This window comes from Epinephelus fuscoguttatus, linkage group LG21, assembly GCF_011397635.1.
Source record: "Epinephelus fuscoguttatus linkage group LG21, E.fuscoguttatus.final_Chr_v1".
In the NCBI taxonomy this organism is placed as follows: domain Eukaryota; kingdom Metazoa; phylum Chordata; class Actinopteri; order Perciformes; family Serranidae; genus Epinephelus; species Epinephelus fuscoguttatus.
The window spans coordinates 38,634,994-38,654,488 of NC_064772.1; the positions used below are offsets into that span (position 1 = coordinate 38,634,994).

The window sequence follows — 19,495 nt, forward strand, 5'->3', positions numbered from 1 at the left end:
TCTGATGTTACTGTGACCTTACTCTGATGTTTTTTTGACCTTGCTGTGACCTTACTCTGATGTTTTTGTGACCTTGCTGTGACCTCACTCTGATGTTACTGTGACCTTACTGTGACCTTACTCTGATGTTACTGTGTCACAGTATTGTGTTACACTGCTCCGGTGTTTAATGTGTCCCTGTCTCCCTGCAGGAGGAGCGTGAGGAGGGAGGAGCATGTGGAGGAGGTGTGGTGAAGATGGAGGAGGGCGGGGGTGAGGGATTCTCCTCTCCCTCTCCTGTCCACGGGGGAGATGGGGGCAAGGAGCTGCTCAGACACCTGCTGAAGGACAAGACCTCTCCAGCAACCACGCCATCACCCACCGGCCAGGCCCCGCCCACTGCTCAGACCCCACCTGCTGCCCGCCGCCAGCTGTCCAATGAGAGCATCCGGTCTGAGGAGGAGGACAGGCCTGGCTCCCATGGCAACATGGTGAGGAGGGGTTCATTATGAATGAAGTGGCTTTAACTGTGACATCTGAGCAGAAATGTTACCATGGCAACCTGTGTCCTCCTCCTCCAGGTGATGATGGACAGTCCAGGTCCAGATGTGCTGGACTCGTCCAGCAGGAAGAAGGCACAGCGCTGTAAAAGACTGGCTCGGCCGGAGAAAGACAGAGCTCCCTCCAAAAACAAGAGGAGGAAGAAAGAGGAGGAGGAGAAGACGCTCCACTCCTCCTCCACCTCCCCCTCTGACCCGCTGATGACACACCTCAGACAGGTAGACCCTCTGTTGTTCACAGTAAAATGGTTTTTACCAAACATGTTTATTTCCTGTTTCCCATTGTTTTTCACTGTAACTGTGGCATCACAACTCAAGAGGATGTGAAAGGAAGAAAAATCACAAGGGTAAAAAAGGAATAAAGCAAAAACAACAATAAGCTATAAGTAAATAAAAAAATGAATAAGGAGAAAGGTATTTAATGGAGAGAGAGACACCAGCACACTTACAGACCAGATTATATATTAATTAAATGGGACAGAGATTTGATTCTTAATATGGAGGAATGGTTATTTAATAATCTCCATGATAATTGAAAGAAACCATCAGGAGCTCCTCTCAGAAAGAGTTTTATTTTTTCAAATCTTGACATTAAAAAGGAGAGTGGGTGTATGTCTTACTCAGAGTGTTGTGAAGGCAGTTATACACCAGGTCTGGCTGACAGTGGGCATGGTCGTAGTGACAAATGTGACACAGTGGATTTGGTATCAGAAGGGTATCCGAAGACCAGAGTCGCTGCAGCTGTGAACAGTTTCTGATTCATTCTCTGTCAGTCAAACACGGACTTCCTTTGAGACTTTTAATTCAGTGTTTCCTGCTCTTCACAGCCGTTACTGACAGCTGGTTATCTGTACTGACTATTGATTACTGCCCCTAGCTGTCGGTGCTGCCTCTCATGGAGCCGGTTCTCGGGGTGGATCTGAGTCTGTTCCCCCCGTACGGCAGCTCCTCTCTGGGCAGAGACTCCAGACTGACGGGCTCCTTCGGTAACGCCTGCCTGGACGGAGTCACTGACTACTACTCCCAGCTCATATACAAGGTACTACTGCAGCCCCACTACAGCTGTTGTGACACCAACCACAGCTACACAAACATTAAACTGTCTGTTTCACTCAGTCTTTATTTTTACATCATTTCCCATCTGCACTCTTGCAGCAGAATAACCTCAGCAACCCCCCCACACCTCCGGCCTCCCTGCCCCCCACCCCCCCACCTGTCGCCAGGCAGAAACTGGTCAACGGCTTCGCCACAACGGAGGAGCTGGCGAGGAAGGACATCACGGAACAGGACGGTGAGTGGTGCTATTTAGACCCACTGCTTTGTCTGAAAGGCTCATGGATACTGTGATAGGGCTCATTCATGCTCATGTTTGATACAGACACAGACGGAGCCTTCTGTCCGTACTCTGCGTTCATTTCCTCCATATTTGTACACGCCTTCCGAGATCTTTTGGATACAGACAAAACAGACCAGAACCACTGCAGAGCGTGGAGACAGCGTAGCGTAGTTCAAGCAAGATACAACTGTAGGAGACAATGAAGACATTTAAATAATGGCTTAACAGAACGAATCAGTAATATAGTGAGAAGAATTCTCCGCCCACATGTCAGGATGAATTTAATGACCTCACAAAGCAGCGCTGTCTACAGCGCCAACTCCTTTTAAAGGTACAATATCACAACCTCTTTCACCATCGCCTTGTTTGTTGTTGTGTGTAACTTTTGACTCCGCCCTCTGGTGCCCTCTAATGGCTGTAACTGTGACATCATAGAGGATACATGGAGGTATGAGGGCAGTAACGTTTGAAAGGAAAGAATTTATTTTTGTACAGAAAGGGAATATTAATGAACCCTTGACTTAGAGTCAAAGATCTCTCAGTCGGATATTTTGAGGAAACTTTTGAAATGGGACAAAATTAAATGTGAATTAGACACATTTCCATAAACTGGTTTGAAGTGAATAAACTCAGCTTCATGGAGTGTCGTTGGGTCCGAAGTTGGCGTCACAGGCTTTGCTCCACACATGGCTGTAATCTGCCAGTAATCAGAGTAGAAGAAGTCCAATCAGGAGACAAAACAAGTCGCCTTCAGTCTCCTCAGCAGTCCACACACACCTGTTGTACTACCAGCCATGTTTTCCCACATTATGGGAATATCTGAGAAGACGCTGACAGCAGAAACAGCTGATCAGTCAAGTGAGTTTAATGTTCGCATGTCAGAACTTGTTCAGATAAGTTGTTTCCACGTCCCATTCATCACATCAACTCTTTTTCAACAAAGATAAAACCTCCTCAAGCCAGCATAAAATCTTTAATGTGCAGTTACAGACGTTTTAGTGAGTTTTGCATTTTCAGTACAGCTCTTTTAATCCGATACTTGAAACACGGCAGCCATGTGACCACAGGTATGTGACAGCTTTGGGTCGTCTGCTCACCTCTTAGTTCCAATGAATTCACTGATAATTTAGACCAAGAGACATCATCTGTTCTCCAGTAGAGAGAATGGGCATCATGTTTTCAGGTTGTACTTCTGTACGTTCCTACATCTGTATGTCCGTACGTGTCTCCATCCCATCCTTGTGAACGTGATATCTCAAGAACGCCTCAAGTGAATTTCTTTAAATTCAGCACAAACATCCACTTGGACTTAAAAATCAATTAATTAGAATTTTGTGGTCAAAGGTCACTGTGAACTATGTTATGTTCACCTCATGTTTTTGGCCATAACTCAAGAATTGACCTCGTAGTGAATCATGGAGACAGAAGAGCGAGTGCTGCAGCTGATCTTTGAATGGAAATGTTTGTTTTTTTCTCTCAGTGAAAGGTGTGAAACAGAAGGGGGAGGGGCTTCTGACTCTGAACCACACCTCCAAAACTGTTGACGTCCCCGCCTCCCTGCCAACGCCACCCCACAACAATCAGGAAGAGATCAGGTAAACACCGCCCACTGACCGAGGTGGAATGTAACTAAGAAGGTTTACCCAGCTCCTGTGCTTGACACTCCTGGGACCCTGTGTCCTCATATGAGGACGTCACTTTCTGGGTTCCCTGCTCCTTTATACTTCATTCAGCCCAACTGAGACCTGTCGCTCTCGTTCATGGACTTCTAGTGCCATCTAGTGGAAGCAAAAGCATAATACACTAATCCATGTGAAAACAAGATGGCACGACACCAAACTGGACAAGTTCCAAAACCTTTTCTTCAACCACATTTTATGGTTGAAAGTTGTTTATTTATGATTGATAATATTTGTAGTTTTATATCACAACACGTAAACAATCTTACTGACAGTAACAAGCTAAGACGCTGTTCATTAGGAAGTACTCGTTGGAGGACACTGAGACTTATTTATCGTCTCGTTTGAGGACATTGAGACTTATTTATCGTCTGGTTTGAGGACATTGAGACTTATTTATCGTCTGGTTTGAGGACATTGAGACTTATTTATCGTCTGGTTTGAGGACATTGAGACTTATTTATCGTCTGGTTTGAGGACACTGAGACTTATTTATCGTCTCATTTGAGGACATTGAGACTTATTTATCGTCTCATTTGAGGACATTGAGACTTATTTATCGTCTGGTTTGAGGACATTGAGACTTATTTATCGTCTGGTTTGAGGACATTGAGACTTATTTATCGTCTGGTTTGAGGACACTGAGACTTATTTATCGTCTCATTTGAGGACATTGAGACTTATTTATCGTCTGGTTTGAGGACATTGAGACTTATCGTCTCATTTGAGGACATTGAGACTTATTTATCGTCTCATTTGAGGACATTGAGACTTGTTTATCGTCTGGTTTGAGGACATTGAGACTTATCGTCTCATTTGAGGACCTTGAGACTTATTTATCGTCTCATTTGAGGACATTGAAACTTATTTATCGTCTGGTTTGAGGACATTGAGATTTATTTATCGTCTGGTTTGAGGACATTGAGATTTATTTATCGTCTGGTTTGAGGACATTGAAACTTATTTATCGTCTGGTTTGAGGACATTGAGACTTATTTATTGTCTGGTTTGAGGACATTGAGATTTATTTATCGTCTCGTTTGAGGACATTGAGACTTATTTATCGTCTGGTTTGAGGACATTGAGATTTATTTATCGTCTGGTTTGAGGACATTGAGACTTATTTATCGTCTGGTTTGAGGACATTGAGATTTATTTATTGTCTCGTTTGAGGACATTGAGGCCAGTCAGGGGAGAGACAGAGTATAGACGTTAGATGTTTACATGTGTTCTTGAGATCAGCCGTGTTGAGACATGTTCCTGATTAAAAGTTGTGGGGGATATTCTGAAAAGATGAATTTATATTCAGTATCAGTCACTACTTCTTTGTCTTCTTCTGTTTCTTCTTCTTCTCTTTCCTCTTCTTCATCTGTTTCCCTGCTCGTCTTTCTTCTTCATGCCTTTTCCTCCTCAGGGTCCAGGACACGTGTGGTCGTGACAGCCCGGATGGTTTCATTCCGTCCTCCTCTCCGGAGAGCGTGGCAGACATGGAGGTCAGCAGGTACCCCGACCTGTCCTTCATCAAACTGGAGCCACCCTCTCCCTGCTCGTCACCTACAATACCCATGATGCCCTGTGCCTGGGGCAAAGGTCAGTAATCAGCAAAGTGTTTCCTGCTCCGTGTGATAGCTATCACACAGTAACATCAGAAAGATGGAGTATTTATATATTATACTTAAATACCGCAGTAGTACTCTAAGTGTTACCGTAGTAGTACTCTAAGTGTTACCGCAGTAGTACTCTACATGTTACCGTAGTAGTACTCTAAGTGTTACCGCAGTAGTACTCTACATGTTACCGTAGTAGTACTCTAAGTGTTACCGCAGTAGTACTCTACATGTTACCGTAGTAGTACTCTAAGTGTTACCGCAGTAGTACTCTAAGTGTTACCGCAGTAGTTGGTGGTTCAGTGTGAACAGAGCTGTTTTTCATTGTATTTGTGACAAGAGAAAGATTAAAACATTTAAATAATTATTTTCTCACCTGTTTCCTCTGTGTGTGTGTGTGTGTGTGTGTGTGTGTGTGTGTGTGTCCAGGCTCTGCAGTGAAACAGGAAGTGAAGTCGGAGCCCAGCCACCAGGGTCCTCCCTCCTGCTCTAACACAGACCTGGTTACCATAGCGATAACCCTGAACCCTGTTGCCGCTCAGGTAAGCCTCTCTCGCTGCCTCTCTGTTTGTTGAGTCACCAGTGGCCCTTCCCATCTGATGACATCACTGTGTCCACAGAACGCTGCAGGTGTGATGGCGGCGGTGGCGGAGCTGCTGCGGGTCCCCGTCCCCATCGACTATCAGCTGATTCGACCCGCCGGCCCCGAGCGTAGCTCTCTGGCACTGCTGGCCGGAGTCCGAGTGCCGCTCACACAGGTGGGAGATAATACTGCAACGTATCAGGTTTTTATCGTCATCGCCATGTCAACCACGAAAATCATCAACGGTGTTTTTGTGTTCAGCATTGGCAGGGGTCTGCTGCCCTCTGCTGGACACTGAAACACATCACACCTCTTCACTTTGTTTTCTGAGTTAAAGATCAAAGATAAATACATAGATGAATGAATAGTGTCATCTACATATGACACAGTTAACACACATACACACAAACACACACTCTGTGTACAACATTGTGTTTTGTGTTTGTTTTATAAAAGTCACTGTTCTGAACATCATGTAAGCAACAGTTTGATGTGTCAGCAGGGTTCAACAGGCAGCAGACAGCAGAGACCTCCACCTCCTGCTGCTGCCGCCGCCAGGTCTCAGTGCTGCAGCTGCTGCAAGGTGCTGCTGGGAAACGGAGTCCGCATCGTCAAGGAGCTCAAACAGGTTGGATACAGGACACCACTTTTTGACACAGAGAGTAAAACTTCAAAGATGGAAGACAGGAAGTCACTGTGTGTGTGTGTGTGTGTGTGTGTGTGTGTGTGTGTGTGTGTGTGTTACAGGAGGGTCAGTCCAGACCAGGATCCAGCTTGGTGTTCTGCAGTCCAAACTGCTCTGCACTCTACACATCTGACCTGCAGAGCACAACAGCTGGAACCAAGGTAAGTGACACACCCTCACTCCTGGGGAATCTAAATGAAGTGACACACTCTCACTACTGGGGAATCTAAATGAAGTGACACACTCTCACTCCTGGGGAATCTAAATGAAGTGACACACTCTCACTCCCGGGGAATCTAAAGGGAGTGACACACTCTCACTCCTGGGGAATCTAAAGGGAGTGACACACTCTCACTCCTGGGGAATCTAAATGAAGTGACACACTCTCACTCCTGGGGAATCTAAAGGGAGTGACACACTCTCACTCCTGGGGAATCTAAAGGGAGTGACACACTCTCACTCCTGGGGAATCTAAATGAAGTGACACACTCTCACTCCTGGGGAATCTAAAGGGAGTGACACACTCTCACTCCTGGGGAATCTAAAGGGAGTGACACACTCTCACTCCTGGGGAATCTAAATGAAGTGACACACTCTCACTCCTGGGGAATCTAAAGGGAGTGACACACTCTCACTCCTGGGGAATCTAAATGAAGTGACACACTCTCACTCCCGGGGAATCTAAATGAAGTGACACACTCTCACTCCTGGGGAATCTAAAGGGAGTGACACACTCTCACTCCTGGGGAATCTAAAGGGAGTGACACACTCTCACTCCTGGGGAATCTAAATGAAGTGACACACTCTCACTCCTGGGGAATCTAAAGGGAGTGACACACTCTCACTCCTGGGGAATCTAAAGGGAGTGACACACTCTCACTCCCGGGGAATCTAAATGAAGTGACACACTCTCACTCCCGGGGAATCTAAAGGGAGTGACACACTCTCACTCCCGGGGAATCTAAATGAAGTGACACACTCTCACTCCTGGGGAATCTAAAGGGAGTGACACACTCTCACTCCTGGGGAATCTAAATGAAGTGACACACTCTCACTCCTGGGGAATCTAAAGGGAGTGACACACCCTCACTACTGGGGAATCTAAATGAAGTGACACACCCTCACTCCTGGGGAATCTTAAAGGGAGTGACACACCCTCACTCCTGGGGAATCTAAATGAAGTGACACACTCTCACTCCTGGGGAATCTAAATGAAGTGACACACTCTCACTCCTGGGGAATCTAAAGGGAGTGACACACCCTCACTACTGGGGAATCTAAATGAAGTGACACACCCTCACTCCTGGGGAATCTAAATGAAGTGACACACTCTCACTCCTGGGGAATCTAAATGAAGTGACACACTCTCACTCCTGGGGAATCTAAATGAAGTGACACACTCTCACTCCTGGGGAATCTTAAAGGGAGTGACACACCCTCACTACTGGGGAATCTTAAAGGGAGTGACACACTCTCACTCCTGGGGAATCTAAATGAAGTGACACACCCTCACTCCTGGGGAATCTTAAAGGGAGTGACACACCCTCACTACTGGGGAATCTTAAAGGGAGTGACACACCCTCACTCCTGGGGAATCTAAATGGAGTGACACACTCTCACTACTGGGGAATCTTAAAGGGAGTGACACACCCTCACTCCCGGGGAATCTTAAAGGGGGTGACACACCCTCACTACTGGGGAATCTTAAAGGGAGTGACACACCCTCACTACTGGGGAATCTTAAAGGGAGTGACACACCCTCACTACTGGGGAATCTAAATGGAGTGACACACTCTCACTACTGGGGAATCTTAAAGGGAGTGACTTGAGGTTCTTCGTGTTGCTGCGCTGTTCATGATGTCATGGCGTGCAGTTGATGACAACATAATGTTTGTCTATCCGCAGGCTGCAGTCCCCGTCATGCTGGCCAGCTCTGATCGTCCTCCTCCCAGCAGAGTGCAGCACCAGTATACCAGTAACATGTCCTCCATCGCTGTCCACTCCCTCCTCAACACTCCCTCCTCACCTCCCCCCACCTCCTCCTCCTCCTCCCCACCACTCTCTTTCCCCACTGCCTCTGCTATTACCATGGAGACCAGGCCTCGCATGGACAGCCTCAAGGTGGGTATGGTTACTGACTTGCATATCAAATGTAATAGCAGAGTAGGTGATTGACTGACTGTGTGATTGATTGACAGGTGAAGGTGAAGCTGAAGCCCCGCCCCCGGGCGGTATCAGGTGTAGAGGACTTGCTTTTGTCTCGTCATGGCAAGAGGATGAAGGGTTGCCGTTGGACACGCTGGAGCTTGAACATCACACTGAGCAGGTTAGCCTGTTAGCATCACACTGAGCAGGTTCGCCTGTTAGCATCACACTGAGCAGGTTAGCCTGTTAGCATCACACTGAGCACTTTAGCCTGTTAGCATCACACTGAGCAGGTTCGCCTGTTAGCATCACACTGAGCAGCTTAGCCTGTTAGCATCACACTGAGCAGGTTCGCCTGTTAGCATCACACTGAGTAGATTAGCCTGTTAGCATCACACTGAGCAGGTTAGCCTGTTAGCATCACACTGAGCACGTTTGCATTGTCCTTTGTGTGTCTCTTTTTACTCAGGGGTCCATGCATCCCCAACGAGGCTGTTGCCATGCCAACAGAAGAGGCAGTGGATGTGCTTTTGAAAAAGCTGGGGACCTGTCTACGTCCTGATCCACCACCCAAAGACCAGCGGAGGTGCTGCTTCTGTAACCAACAGGGTGATGGACGGACAGATGGACCAGCCAGACTGCTTAACTTGGACCTGGACCTGTGGGTGAGTCTGCTGTTATAGTCTGGACCTGCAGAGTGTCTCTGGTGATAGTCTGGACCTGCAGAGTGTCTCTGGTGATAGTTTGGACCTGCAGAGTGTCTCTGGTGATAGTCTGGACCTGCAGAGTGTCTCTGGTGATAGTTTGGACCTGCAGAGTGTCTCTGGTGATAGTCTGGACCTGCAGAGTGTCTCTGGTGATAGTCTGGACCTGCAGAGTGTCTCTGGTGATAGTTTGGACCTGCAGAGTGTCTCTGGTGATGAATAACCTGTCTGTCTGTCTCAGGTCCACCTGAACTGTGCTCTGTGGTCCAGTGAGGTGTACGAGACTCAGGCCGGCGCTCTGATCAACGTGGAGCTGGCTCTGAGACGAAGTCTGACTCTGCGCTGTGCTCACTGTCAAAAGACCGGAGCCACAAGTGGCTGTAACCGCCTCCGCTGCACCAACACTTACCACTTCACATGCGCACTGCAGGCCCACTGCACCTTCTTCAAGGTACCACACTGTACAACACACACACACACTGTACAACACACACAGGCCTTGTTGACACGTAGGGATGCTGTATATACTCTGCTCTGTGTCCTCCAGGATAAGACCATGCTCTGTCACCTCCATAAGCCCAGGACGGTTCCTCTCAGTGGGGACAGGTCCTCCAGCGGCTCTCCCTCCTCCACTCCGGGGCTGCCTGCCGACCCCGCTGCAATGGCCCTCAGTGACCCGTACGACTGCGAGCTGCGATGCTTCTCCGTGTTTCGGCGAGTGTTCGTACAGCGGGACGAGGCGCGGCAGATCGCTGCAGTGGTGCAGCGCGGCGAGCGTCAGCACACCTTCCGAGTCGGCAGCCTTTTGTTCCGCGCCGTCGGCAGGCTCCTCCCTCAGCAGATGAAGGCCTTCCACAACAAGACTGCCATCTTCCCCATCGGTTACCACGCCAACCGCATCTACTGGAGCATGCGCCACAGCAACAGGTAAACCTCCGCTGCCATTCAGCTTCTGTTTCTGTCAGCAGTTCATTAGAACTCCCACAATGCTTTGCTTCCGTACCGTCTCATGATTATTACTTAGCATTTAACCATAGTCATGCTACTCCAGAGAGGATCTCTCCTCTGATTGGTCCTCAGTTTTAACTGCTGACATCATGATTGTGCTCCTGTAGACGCTGTAAGTACATGTGCTGCATTGAGGAGCAGGAGGGCCAGCCGCTGTTCAAAGTCAAGGTGGTGGAGAAGGGATACGATGACCTCATACTGACCGGACCAACACCCAAAGGTAAACACCACCTGTGCACTGTTACCTGTACAGACAGGAAGTGGAACCATCAGACGCTCAGCAGCCAGAGGAAGTACTCAGATCCTTTAGTAAAAGCAAGTACCACACTCTAAAAGTACTCCATTACAAGTAGAAGGATGTGTAAATATTACTGTCATGGTAACCACACAGTCTGTGCACACTACAGTCATTCCCATTCCCCAGTCCCGTCTGTCTCCTGGTGCAAACGCAGACCCCTGATCGTAGTACGTCATCAAACATGGACACATGGAAGTCTGCAGCCGCCCACGTCCAGGGCTGAAGAACAAGCACATTGTTCTCAACCCATGAAGAAACAGTTAGTCTTGTCACGGCTCGGGCGCCATGACAACCAAAAGTTTCTCAGCATCCAGCTCATGATGCATAAGACCCGTCCTAATGAGGCAGGCGACCAATCAAAACGATAACCTGTAACCATGACGATCTGAAAAATATGAACGTTAAAGTAACTGCAGCTGACTGAGAAACGTTCAGCACCAAAGTAGAGTCAAAGGAAATCTGTAGAGCACAACTAACAGTGTAAATGTACTCCTGTGTGTGTGTGTGTCTGTGTGTGTGTGTGTGTGTGTGTGTGTGTGTCTCTGTCTCTCCAGCTGTGTGGGACCAGATTCTGGAACCAGTATCACAGATGAGATCCTCCAGTGGGACTCTGAAACTCTTCCCAGTTTACCTGAAAGGAGAAGATCTGTTTGGTTTGACCACGTCTGCAGTGACCAGGATCATCGAGTCTGTACGTCTCTCACACACACACACACACACACACACACACACACACACACACACGTCGAGATATTAAACCTAGACTCATACTGACCTCTGCTCTGTGTGTGTGTGTGTGTGTGTGTAGCTGCCAGGTGTGGAGACCTGTGAGCGTTACACCTTTCGTTATGGCAGGAACCCTCTGATGGAGTGGCCCCTGGCCTTCAACCCGTCTGGCTCGGCCCGCTCTGAACCCAAAGCCTGCCAGGCCAAGAGGTAACACCACCACACTGACCACGTTTACGTGCTCAGAATATTCCAGTGTTTGTCCTTATTCTGGAAAAGACAATATCCCTACGGCGCCGTTTCCATGTCCAATGACAACAATGATTCCACTAATATTCCTGTGTACACACAGCTGTGTCCTACAGTCCAGCTCAGAACAAAGATCCGCCACAAGACCAAACCGTTTTAAAAAAGAGTTGGCAGTGTGAACTGGCCGGTCTGAACTCGACTCAAGCCGGCTGATGGTGTCACCTGACACTCAGCTGGTCAAATGGCCGGCGGCTGGTTTTAAAGCACGTCACCTGTTTCAACAGCCAATCAGCTTGTAGTGAAGTCTGCTGGTCACAATGGCCGCAGATGGCATGTTGGCTTGCTGCAGCAGGTGCTCCGTCCCCACAGAGCCCTCTGTTTCCGTCCTCACGGTGTGCCGGTGTCAGACGGTGGGTCGCTGCTGCTGCTGGCTCTATGTGCTTATGCCCCGCCCACACACACATTCTCACTGACTGATGAATTGGTGCTGGTTATTTATATTATTGTGGCATACTGATTGGGCAATGCACACATGGCTCTGTACCAGCTCCGTTCACCCTCGTCTTCGCCACAAGACAAGTCAAGTTTCATGTGGGGCAAAGTTGTCCTCCACCCTCAGTAACTGGTGCCAGCTGATGATTTTTATTTTGTCCTTCAGTTTGGATTATTTTAAATTTTAAATCTAACTTTGCTCCACCGCTCTGCTCAACATGATGTACTCTGGGAAAATGTCAAGGAGAGGAAACACCCCTGTTCCAGATGTGATTGCTTCAGACATGTTGGTGTCGTCATATTATTAAGTACCAGTCTACCTGTGATGACCACAGCTGTATGAACCAGCTCTAACACAGTGATTTCACACACAGTCTGTTAAACCTGGTCAGGTTTTCACAGCCACATTTACATCATCTTTTCTAATTGGCTGAAAATCAAAAGTTCAAAAATCACATAAGTTTGATCTGAACTGTGGAGGTGTGAGCAGTCGAGCCAGTGAACGCAGCAGCAGTGCAGGGTCAGTGTGGAGCTGAGGTGAAACGGTGATCCTCGCTGAGCTGCATGTGGGCAGGCGACAGACAAACGGTAAAAACAGGCATAATGACAAACTGACCGTATCGGCATCTGCAGATATTTTTGTAAACAATCTGTCATTGGTATTTTTGTCACATGCTTATTGAACACTTGGTTTCATTCATTCAGTCTCGTCCACAGACTGTGTTTATGGGCACCAGAGACAAAGACACAACAAGGGCTGAGAGACGAGCTGAGAGACAGAGAGGGACATACTGGTGTCACATGTTCTCTGCAGGACATGTTCATGTTCTAATGTCCCCAAAAAAGACATGTTTTATTTAGCTCTGTTATTTTTACTGTTTAATTACTGTCTTTTGTTTATTCTGGATAAATTGAGTGAAGAATGTATTTTTGAATCAGAGACAGAGACGTGCAGAGAGCCGCCTGAAAGAGGCCGAGACAGAGAAATACATGGAGGAGAAAGAGGAGAGAGATGGAGGGCAGTAGGCTGAGTGATGATGTCATGTTATTGGAGGACATGTTGACATGAAAGTCTTAATGTCAGTATGTTATTTCATAATCAACAGATCAACTGATCACTGAGAAAACACTGATTTTGAGATAAAGTCGAAAAACCAAAGTAAGTTACTTTTGACATTTTCTGGTAGCTTAGCAGCTACATTTACCCAGTCGCTCACCAACACTGCAGACGTGCTGTGTAGCATTGCACTGGGACATATATCAGTGTAATTACATGTGTAGGAGGTTGCACAGATTGAAGCGGAGACAAACATGGTGGGCCTTGTGCTGTCTCTAATACAGCTGGTCCTGGATCAGTTCTGTGAGACTGGTGAGTGACAGATTGTCCTGAACTGTATCTGTCTCCCTGTCAGACCGAACCCGCTGACCAGCATCGCTCCCAGGTGTCAGGGCTCAGTGGGCTCCATCGTGGGCCTCGTGCCCGGCGTCATCTCTCTGTCTCCAGGAGAGTCGGTGGCCGGGGCTCATCAGGGACGCCACTCCAAGTCGTCCCAGTACCGACGCATGAAGGCCGAGTGGAAGACCAACGTCTACTTGGCCCGCTCTCGCATCCAGGTGAGACACACCTGGACCACAGACTGAACGCTTGACTGCTGACTGAAGGGCCCTCACTGATCAAGTGTGTGTGTGTGTGTGTGTGTGTGTGTGTGTATGCATGCAGGGTCTGGGTCTGTACGCTGCCAGAGACATTGAGAAATGCACCATGGTCATCGAGTACATTGGTACCATCATCAGGAGTGAAGTAGCCAACCGCAAGGAGAGGCTGTACGAGTCACAGGTAACACACAAACACACACACTAACACACACACACACACACACACGCATACAGGAAAAGTTTTCTCAAACATCAGCAGATACTCAGCTGGACTCTGGTCCTGAGGTCTTGGAGGAAAGCGTTCACTTCATGGACTCCCGATATCTGTTAATGACATCATCACACATTGGGTGGGTGAGCTCAGAATCCTCCAGATCCTACCTTTAAATCACACATTAGACGGATATATATAGAGAGCGGTGACGTTCAGAGAGCGAGCTCAAATAAGCAACTCCACTTTAAAAACAAGCCCAAAAGGCCACGACCTGCGACTACCAATATTTGTACAGCTACTACAAAAAAACAAGCCCACAGTTGCGGCTAATAAGCAGACCTGACAACCCTGCTTGTGTGCTTGTGAATACCCGCCCTACTCTGCCTCTGATTGGTTTATGATGAAATTTTCCTCTCCCTAAGCCAATCATCATCGCTTATGTTTCCCCCTCACCTGCCTTCACCAAAGAAAACAAACTTTAGAGCTCTGCTGAGGAGGAGCTTGTGTGGGTGAAAGCCGCTTCAGTAAAGCCGAGTAACGCCGCATTTTATTGTGAGTGACGGTGACAGCGTTATAACGGGGGAGACAGTAACTTTATGGATTACTCGTTACTGAAACAAGTAGCGCCAATAGTAATGCCGTTTATTTATAACGCTGTTATTTCCATCATTGTGAATGAGTGAATCAAAAAGTCTGAATCTTTAACTGTAACCTGGGAGAAATGAGATTACACACATCATGTCAACGTTAGACGTTAATAAAACCATGAAGCCACTTCATCGCTGATCTGAGACCATTTAGCTCCCAGTACAGAACCAGCACACACAGTCACGTTTACTGATGTGTTACTGTGTGTGTGTGTGTGTGTGTGTGTGTGTGTGTGTGTGTGTGTGCGCGCAGAACCGTGGTGTGTACATGTTCCGGATCGACAACGACTATGTGATTGACGCCACCATCACTGGAGGACCGGCCAGGTGAGACCAGTTCAAACTGGTTTTAATTCTCAGGTCACTGAGGTTTATTTTGGACGAATAATCTGAACTTCTCTTATCACATGATGTTTATTTATGTCCACCAGCTTTTAGTGAAAATCATTTTGGGCTGATGAGTTCAAACTGATCACTGAGCGAAGAAATGAAACCACGGAGTGAATCTTATGCTTGTGTTCTGGTTCTGAGTCGTTTATATCTACACAGGGAGCAGGTCCTCGTCCACAGAGATCACCATGTTGCTCCGCCATGTTTCTACAGTAGCCCAGAGCAGACAAACTAAAAACTGACTCTAGATAGAGACATTCATGTGTTCACATTCAGCCACTGTAGTTCTCCTACACACTTTGCACATGAGAGAAGTTTCAGCAACATCCCCCGTGATATTTGGACAAAAAAACATCAACAGAAAAAGTCGCTATATTACGAGAAAGAGATATTTCTGGGGACAAGAGTTGAGAAAAGTTCAAATATTCCAAGAAAAGAAATGTTTCAGAGGGAAAAGCTGAAATATTCTAAGAATAAAAGTTTTCATACATCAAGACAAAAATAAAGCCACAGTATTTTGTGGAAAAAGATCGAGTGATGTCGAATATGAGAAAAAAGTTGGAACATTTCAAGAAAAAAAAGTCGAGTATATTTTTGTAATATTTCATGAAAAAATGTGAATAATGTTGAAACATTGTAGAGAAAAGAGTTGATAAATTTTTAAGACAACCAAGTTCTAATATTCCAAGAAAAAATAAGGCAGGTAACGTCGAACAGAAGTTGTAGTAGTTCAAGGAAAATGTCTTTATATATTTCAACAAAGTCGTGTTTTGAGGGGAAAAAAGATATTTCAAGAAATAGGTCTTTATTCATTTACACAAAGTTCAGATATTTAAAGATTACACATTTTGGAAAAAAGTTGATTAATGTCAAAAAAATTTGTTTAGTTTTAATATTTTAAGAATAAAAGTCTTCGTGTATTTCGACAAAAAAGTGTTAATATTATTAAAGTTTTAGAGAAAGAAGTCGTAATATTTCAAGAGAAAAAAATCAGGTGAAGTTGAACCTTTAGACAGAAATGTTCTCACGCTGGAACCTGACGTGTTTGTTCAGAGTGTTTCCTGGTGTCAGTCAGCTGCTGTGTGTGTTTCTCTGAGGATAATTCAGCTCCTCAACAATCAACACTGAAGGAATTCTAACCAGGAGAAGTTTCAGATGGTTGTAATCTGTAATCTGTAATCTGTAATCCTCACTGATAGACACCTGAATCCTCCTGAACCTGACACACTGAACCTTTAACATGAGAAACTTGTAAAGTTGTTTTTGAAAGTCGTAGATTTTGTGATAAATGATTCCAGTTACCAGAACAGGAGCGAGTGACCCCTCCCTCTGTGTGTGATTGACAGGTACATCAACCACTCGTGTTCTCCCAACTGCATCACAGAGGTGGTCACTGTGGAGAAGGAGAACAAGATCATCATCAGCTCCTGCAGACGCATCCAGAGAGGAGAAGAGGTACCACAGCCTGTTGTCTCTGTCTCTGCACTGCATCCACCTTCCCCTCACTTAATAATAATAATAATAATAATAATAATAACTTAAATTTATACAGCGCCTTTCAAGACACCCAAGGTCACTTTACAACACATAGTAATGAAACACCAACAGAACAGAAAAGCAACAAACTATAACAAACAGCAGAAAGCAGAGACACTGTGTGATGGTGCACTGGGCATGAGATGGATTATTGAATTAAAAAGCCATGGTGAACAGATGAGTTTTGAGGGTGGATTTGAAAATGTCCAGTGAAGGGGCGTTGTGGGTTACAGGGGAGAGAAAGCTCCAGAGGGTGGGGGCAGCGACGCTGAAGGCCCAGTCACAAAAAGTTCGGAGGCAGGAGTGAGGGATGAAGAGTAGGCCGGAGTCAGAGGAGGGCAGAGATCTGGACGGAGTGTAGGGGTGGAGGAGGTCCGTTATGTACTGTGGGGCGAGGGCGTGGAGGGACTTGTAGGTGAGGAGGAGGACTGTGTAGATTATGCGGGACTTGACCGGGAGCCAGTGGAGATGGATGAGGGTGGGGGTGATGTGCTGCCAGGGCTCGGTGCAGGTGAGGACCCTGGCAGCTGAGTTTTGTACATATTGGAGCCTGTCCAGGGTTTTGTTGGGAACCCCGAACAGGACACCATTGCAGGAAGTGATGAAGGAGTGGATGAGTGTTTCTGCAACTGAGTCGGTGAGTGATGGCCGGAGTCTGGAGATGTTTTCAGGTGGTGGAAAGCAGATGTGGTGACAGATTTGATGTGGGTCTGAAATGAGAGGGTGGAGTCGAGGATCACTCCCAGGTTGTGGACCTCAGCAGATGGTGAGATGGTGGCACTGTCAATGGTTAGGATTAGATCCCCAACCTTCCCGAGCAGTGCCTTGGGAGCCACAACCATGAGCTCTGTCTTGTTGCTGTTGAGTTTGAGTAGATTAGATGTCAACCAGGATTTTATTTCAAGGAGGCAATTGATGAGAGTCTGAGGAGGCAGATGGGCAGAGGGTTTTGTACTGATGTAGAGCTGGGTGTCGTCAGCATATGAATGAAAGTTGAGACCATGGCGGCAGATGATCTTGCCTTACGGGAGCATGTAAATGTTGAACAGAAGGGGGCCCAGCACCGAGCCTTGGGGGACACCGTGATTGATGGAGGCGGGGGAGGAGGAGGAACCAGCATGGGTAACAAATTGTTGTCCTTTCCTTGCGTCTCAGTCCCTCCCATCAAGGATGTAAGGAGAGATGCACCACCGATCAGAGCGACGCTGTTTTCATCACAATCAGGCCGAGCTTCACCATCCCCTCTCTCTGATAGGCTGTCTGTCAGAGCCAGATCAAAGGAACAACTCACAGTGATTGGTTATTAAAAAGCCTCATTTATCCAAAAATAATATTCACACTGGTTTATTCAACATGTCAATGGTGACAGGGATTAAAGGTCTGTCCCACAGAGACTGGCTGAGCTCAGTGAAGCAAAAAAAAGGTAAACTCCACACCACTGTATTCATCCTGTCATTCATGACCTCATGAAGAGCTGAGTGGTGTCACTCCAAAGGATGTGATGTCATAACTTCTTTATGATTCTGGGCCTCAGCTGTGTCACCTCAACAATGTGACGTCAGTAATAACTGGATCTACTCTCTGTCCCTCTGTCTGTCTGTCTGTCTGTCTGTCTGTCCCTGTCTGTCTGTCTGTCCCTCTGTCTGTCTGTCTGTCCCTGTCTGTCTGTCTGTCTGTCCCTCTGTCTGTCTGTCCCTGTTTGTCTGTCTGTCCCTCTGTCTGTCTGTCTGTCTGTCCCTCTGTCTGTCTGTCCCTGTCTGTCTGTCTGTCCCTCTGTCTGTCTGTCTGTCCCTCTGTCTGTCTGTCTGTCCCTCTGTCTGTCTGTCCCTCAGCTGTCTTACGACTACAAGTTTGACCTGGAGGACGATCAACATAAGATCCCGTGTCACTGTGGAGCCGTCAACTGCCGCAAATGGATGAACTGAACACACACACAGAGCTGTCTCTCTCTCTCTCTGTCTCGGTGCTGGGGCTGGATGTCGATCGCCCATCACCCTGTGGGCGGAGCTACACTTCATATCAGAAGTCAATATAATAATAAAGTGATCAGAGATAATAATGATTGGAGGGAGGGGGTGACTGACAGATAAGGGTCGGGGCTATATAGAGATATATATGTATATGTATGTATCGGGAGGGCGTGGCTTTAGATGGTCAGGGAGGGGGCGGGGCTTATGACGAGGCTGGTCCTCTGTGTGTATATTGAGTGTAAAAATGACCACAGATGTAAATGTGAGTGTAAACGCCACTGAAATAACCGAATGTCTTCGTCCTCACAGGGAGGGTCATTAAGTTGCACTATAAAAACTATAAAACAAGAAAAACAGACGGATCAATTCCCAGAGAAACTTACTTGACTCCTCCTCCTCTTCCTCCTCCTCCTCCTCCTCCTCCCTGCGTTCTGTTAATTTCCTGTAAAATAAGAGATTTTGTTCTTTTTGTATTTATTACTGAATGAAGCTATTTTCTAAATCCACGGTGAGTTCGAGGTCGGGAGTCGCAGCGTGTAAATATGTGTATCATAAGTTTAAAAGAAAACAAAAAGTTTAGAAATCACTCCACCGAGAGCTACCTTAACATCCTCATCCTCACCTTCATCACCTGCCAATCAGAGCGTCGTTCTGTTTGAGTTTTGAATAAAGTTTCACTGTTTCTGTTTCCTGCCCCGGCGCTGGAGGCGGTGCGTTCTGATTGGACAAAGACTGTGAACAGACTCCCTGAGTGTCGGGCAGGTTTCACCGCGGCCTTCATCGGACTTTAGTTTGTTTGTTTGTTTTTCACCCTGCGTTTTGGCTGCAGGCGTCTGTGTGTGGTGGAGTCCTGCTGCCATGTACATATGAGGTTTTATCAGGACTCTGCTGATGTGTACAGTGAGACGACATGAAGCCTTGTTTTTGTTTGTTTGTTTTTTTTATTATTGGAAGTAAACAAAGTGTGACGATGAAGATGATGATGTTTTTTGTTTTGGGGAAAAATGTGGAATCTGATTTAGAATCATTTA

At 46.8% G+C, this 19,495-nt stretch overlaps 1 protein-coding gene across 9 annotated transcripts in view; it reads left to right on the forward strand.

Annotated features, from left to right (window-relative positions):
* Window positions 1–18,884, forward strand: part of LOC125881947 (histone-lysine N-methyltransferase 2C-like) — an 89,156-nt gene extending 70,272 nt beyond the window's left edge. For 8 of the 9 annotated variants that reach the window (XM_049565420.1, XM_049565421.1, XM_049565422.1 and 5 more), the window contains 23 exons: window positions 192–470; window positions 561–758; window positions 1,417–1,578; window positions 1,695–1,830; window positions 3,356–3,470; window positions 4,969–5,144; window positions 5,591–5,703; window positions 5,782–5,919; window positions 6,247–6,372; window positions 6,492–6,590; window positions 8,335–8,550; window positions 8,628–8,755; window positions 9,044–9,239; window positions 9,520–9,729; window positions 9,826–10,205; window positions 10,394–10,506; window positions 11,139–11,275; window positions 11,393–11,520; window positions 13,464–13,665; window positions 13,772–13,888; window positions 14,822–14,895; window positions 16,305–16,413; window positions 18,327–18,884. In XM_049565420.1, coding sequence (XP_049421377.1) covers window positions 192–470; window positions 561–758; window positions 1,417–1,578; window positions 1,695–1,830; window positions 3,356–3,470; window positions 4,969–5,144; window positions 5,591–5,703; window positions 5,782–5,919; window positions 6,247–6,372; window positions 6,492–6,590; window positions 8,335–8,550; window positions 8,628–8,755; window positions 9,044–9,239; window positions 9,520–9,729; window positions 9,826–10,205; window positions 10,394–10,506; window positions 11,139–11,275; window positions 11,393–11,520; window positions 13,464–13,665; window positions 13,772–13,888; window positions 14,822–14,895; window positions 16,305–16,413; window positions 18,327–18,419 — 3,645 coding nt within the window. In that variant the 3' untranslated portion in view covers window positions 18,420–18,884. The remainder of the gene's footprint in view (window positions 1–191; window positions 471–560; window positions 759–1,416; window positions 1,579–1,694; window positions 1,831–3,355; window positions 3,471–4,968; window positions 5,145–5,590; window positions 5,704–5,781; window positions 5,920–6,246; window positions 6,373–6,491; window positions 6,591–8,334; window positions 8,551–8,627; window positions 8,756–9,043; window positions 9,240–9,519; window positions 9,730–9,825; window positions 10,206–10,393; window positions 10,507–11,138; window positions 11,276–11,392; window positions 11,521–13,463; window positions 13,666–13,771; window positions 13,889–14,821; window positions 14,896–16,304; window positions 16,414–18,326) is intronic. The other variant, XM_049565423.1, reaches the window with a different exon arrangement.
* Window positions 18,885–19,495: the final 611 nt, after the last annotated feature.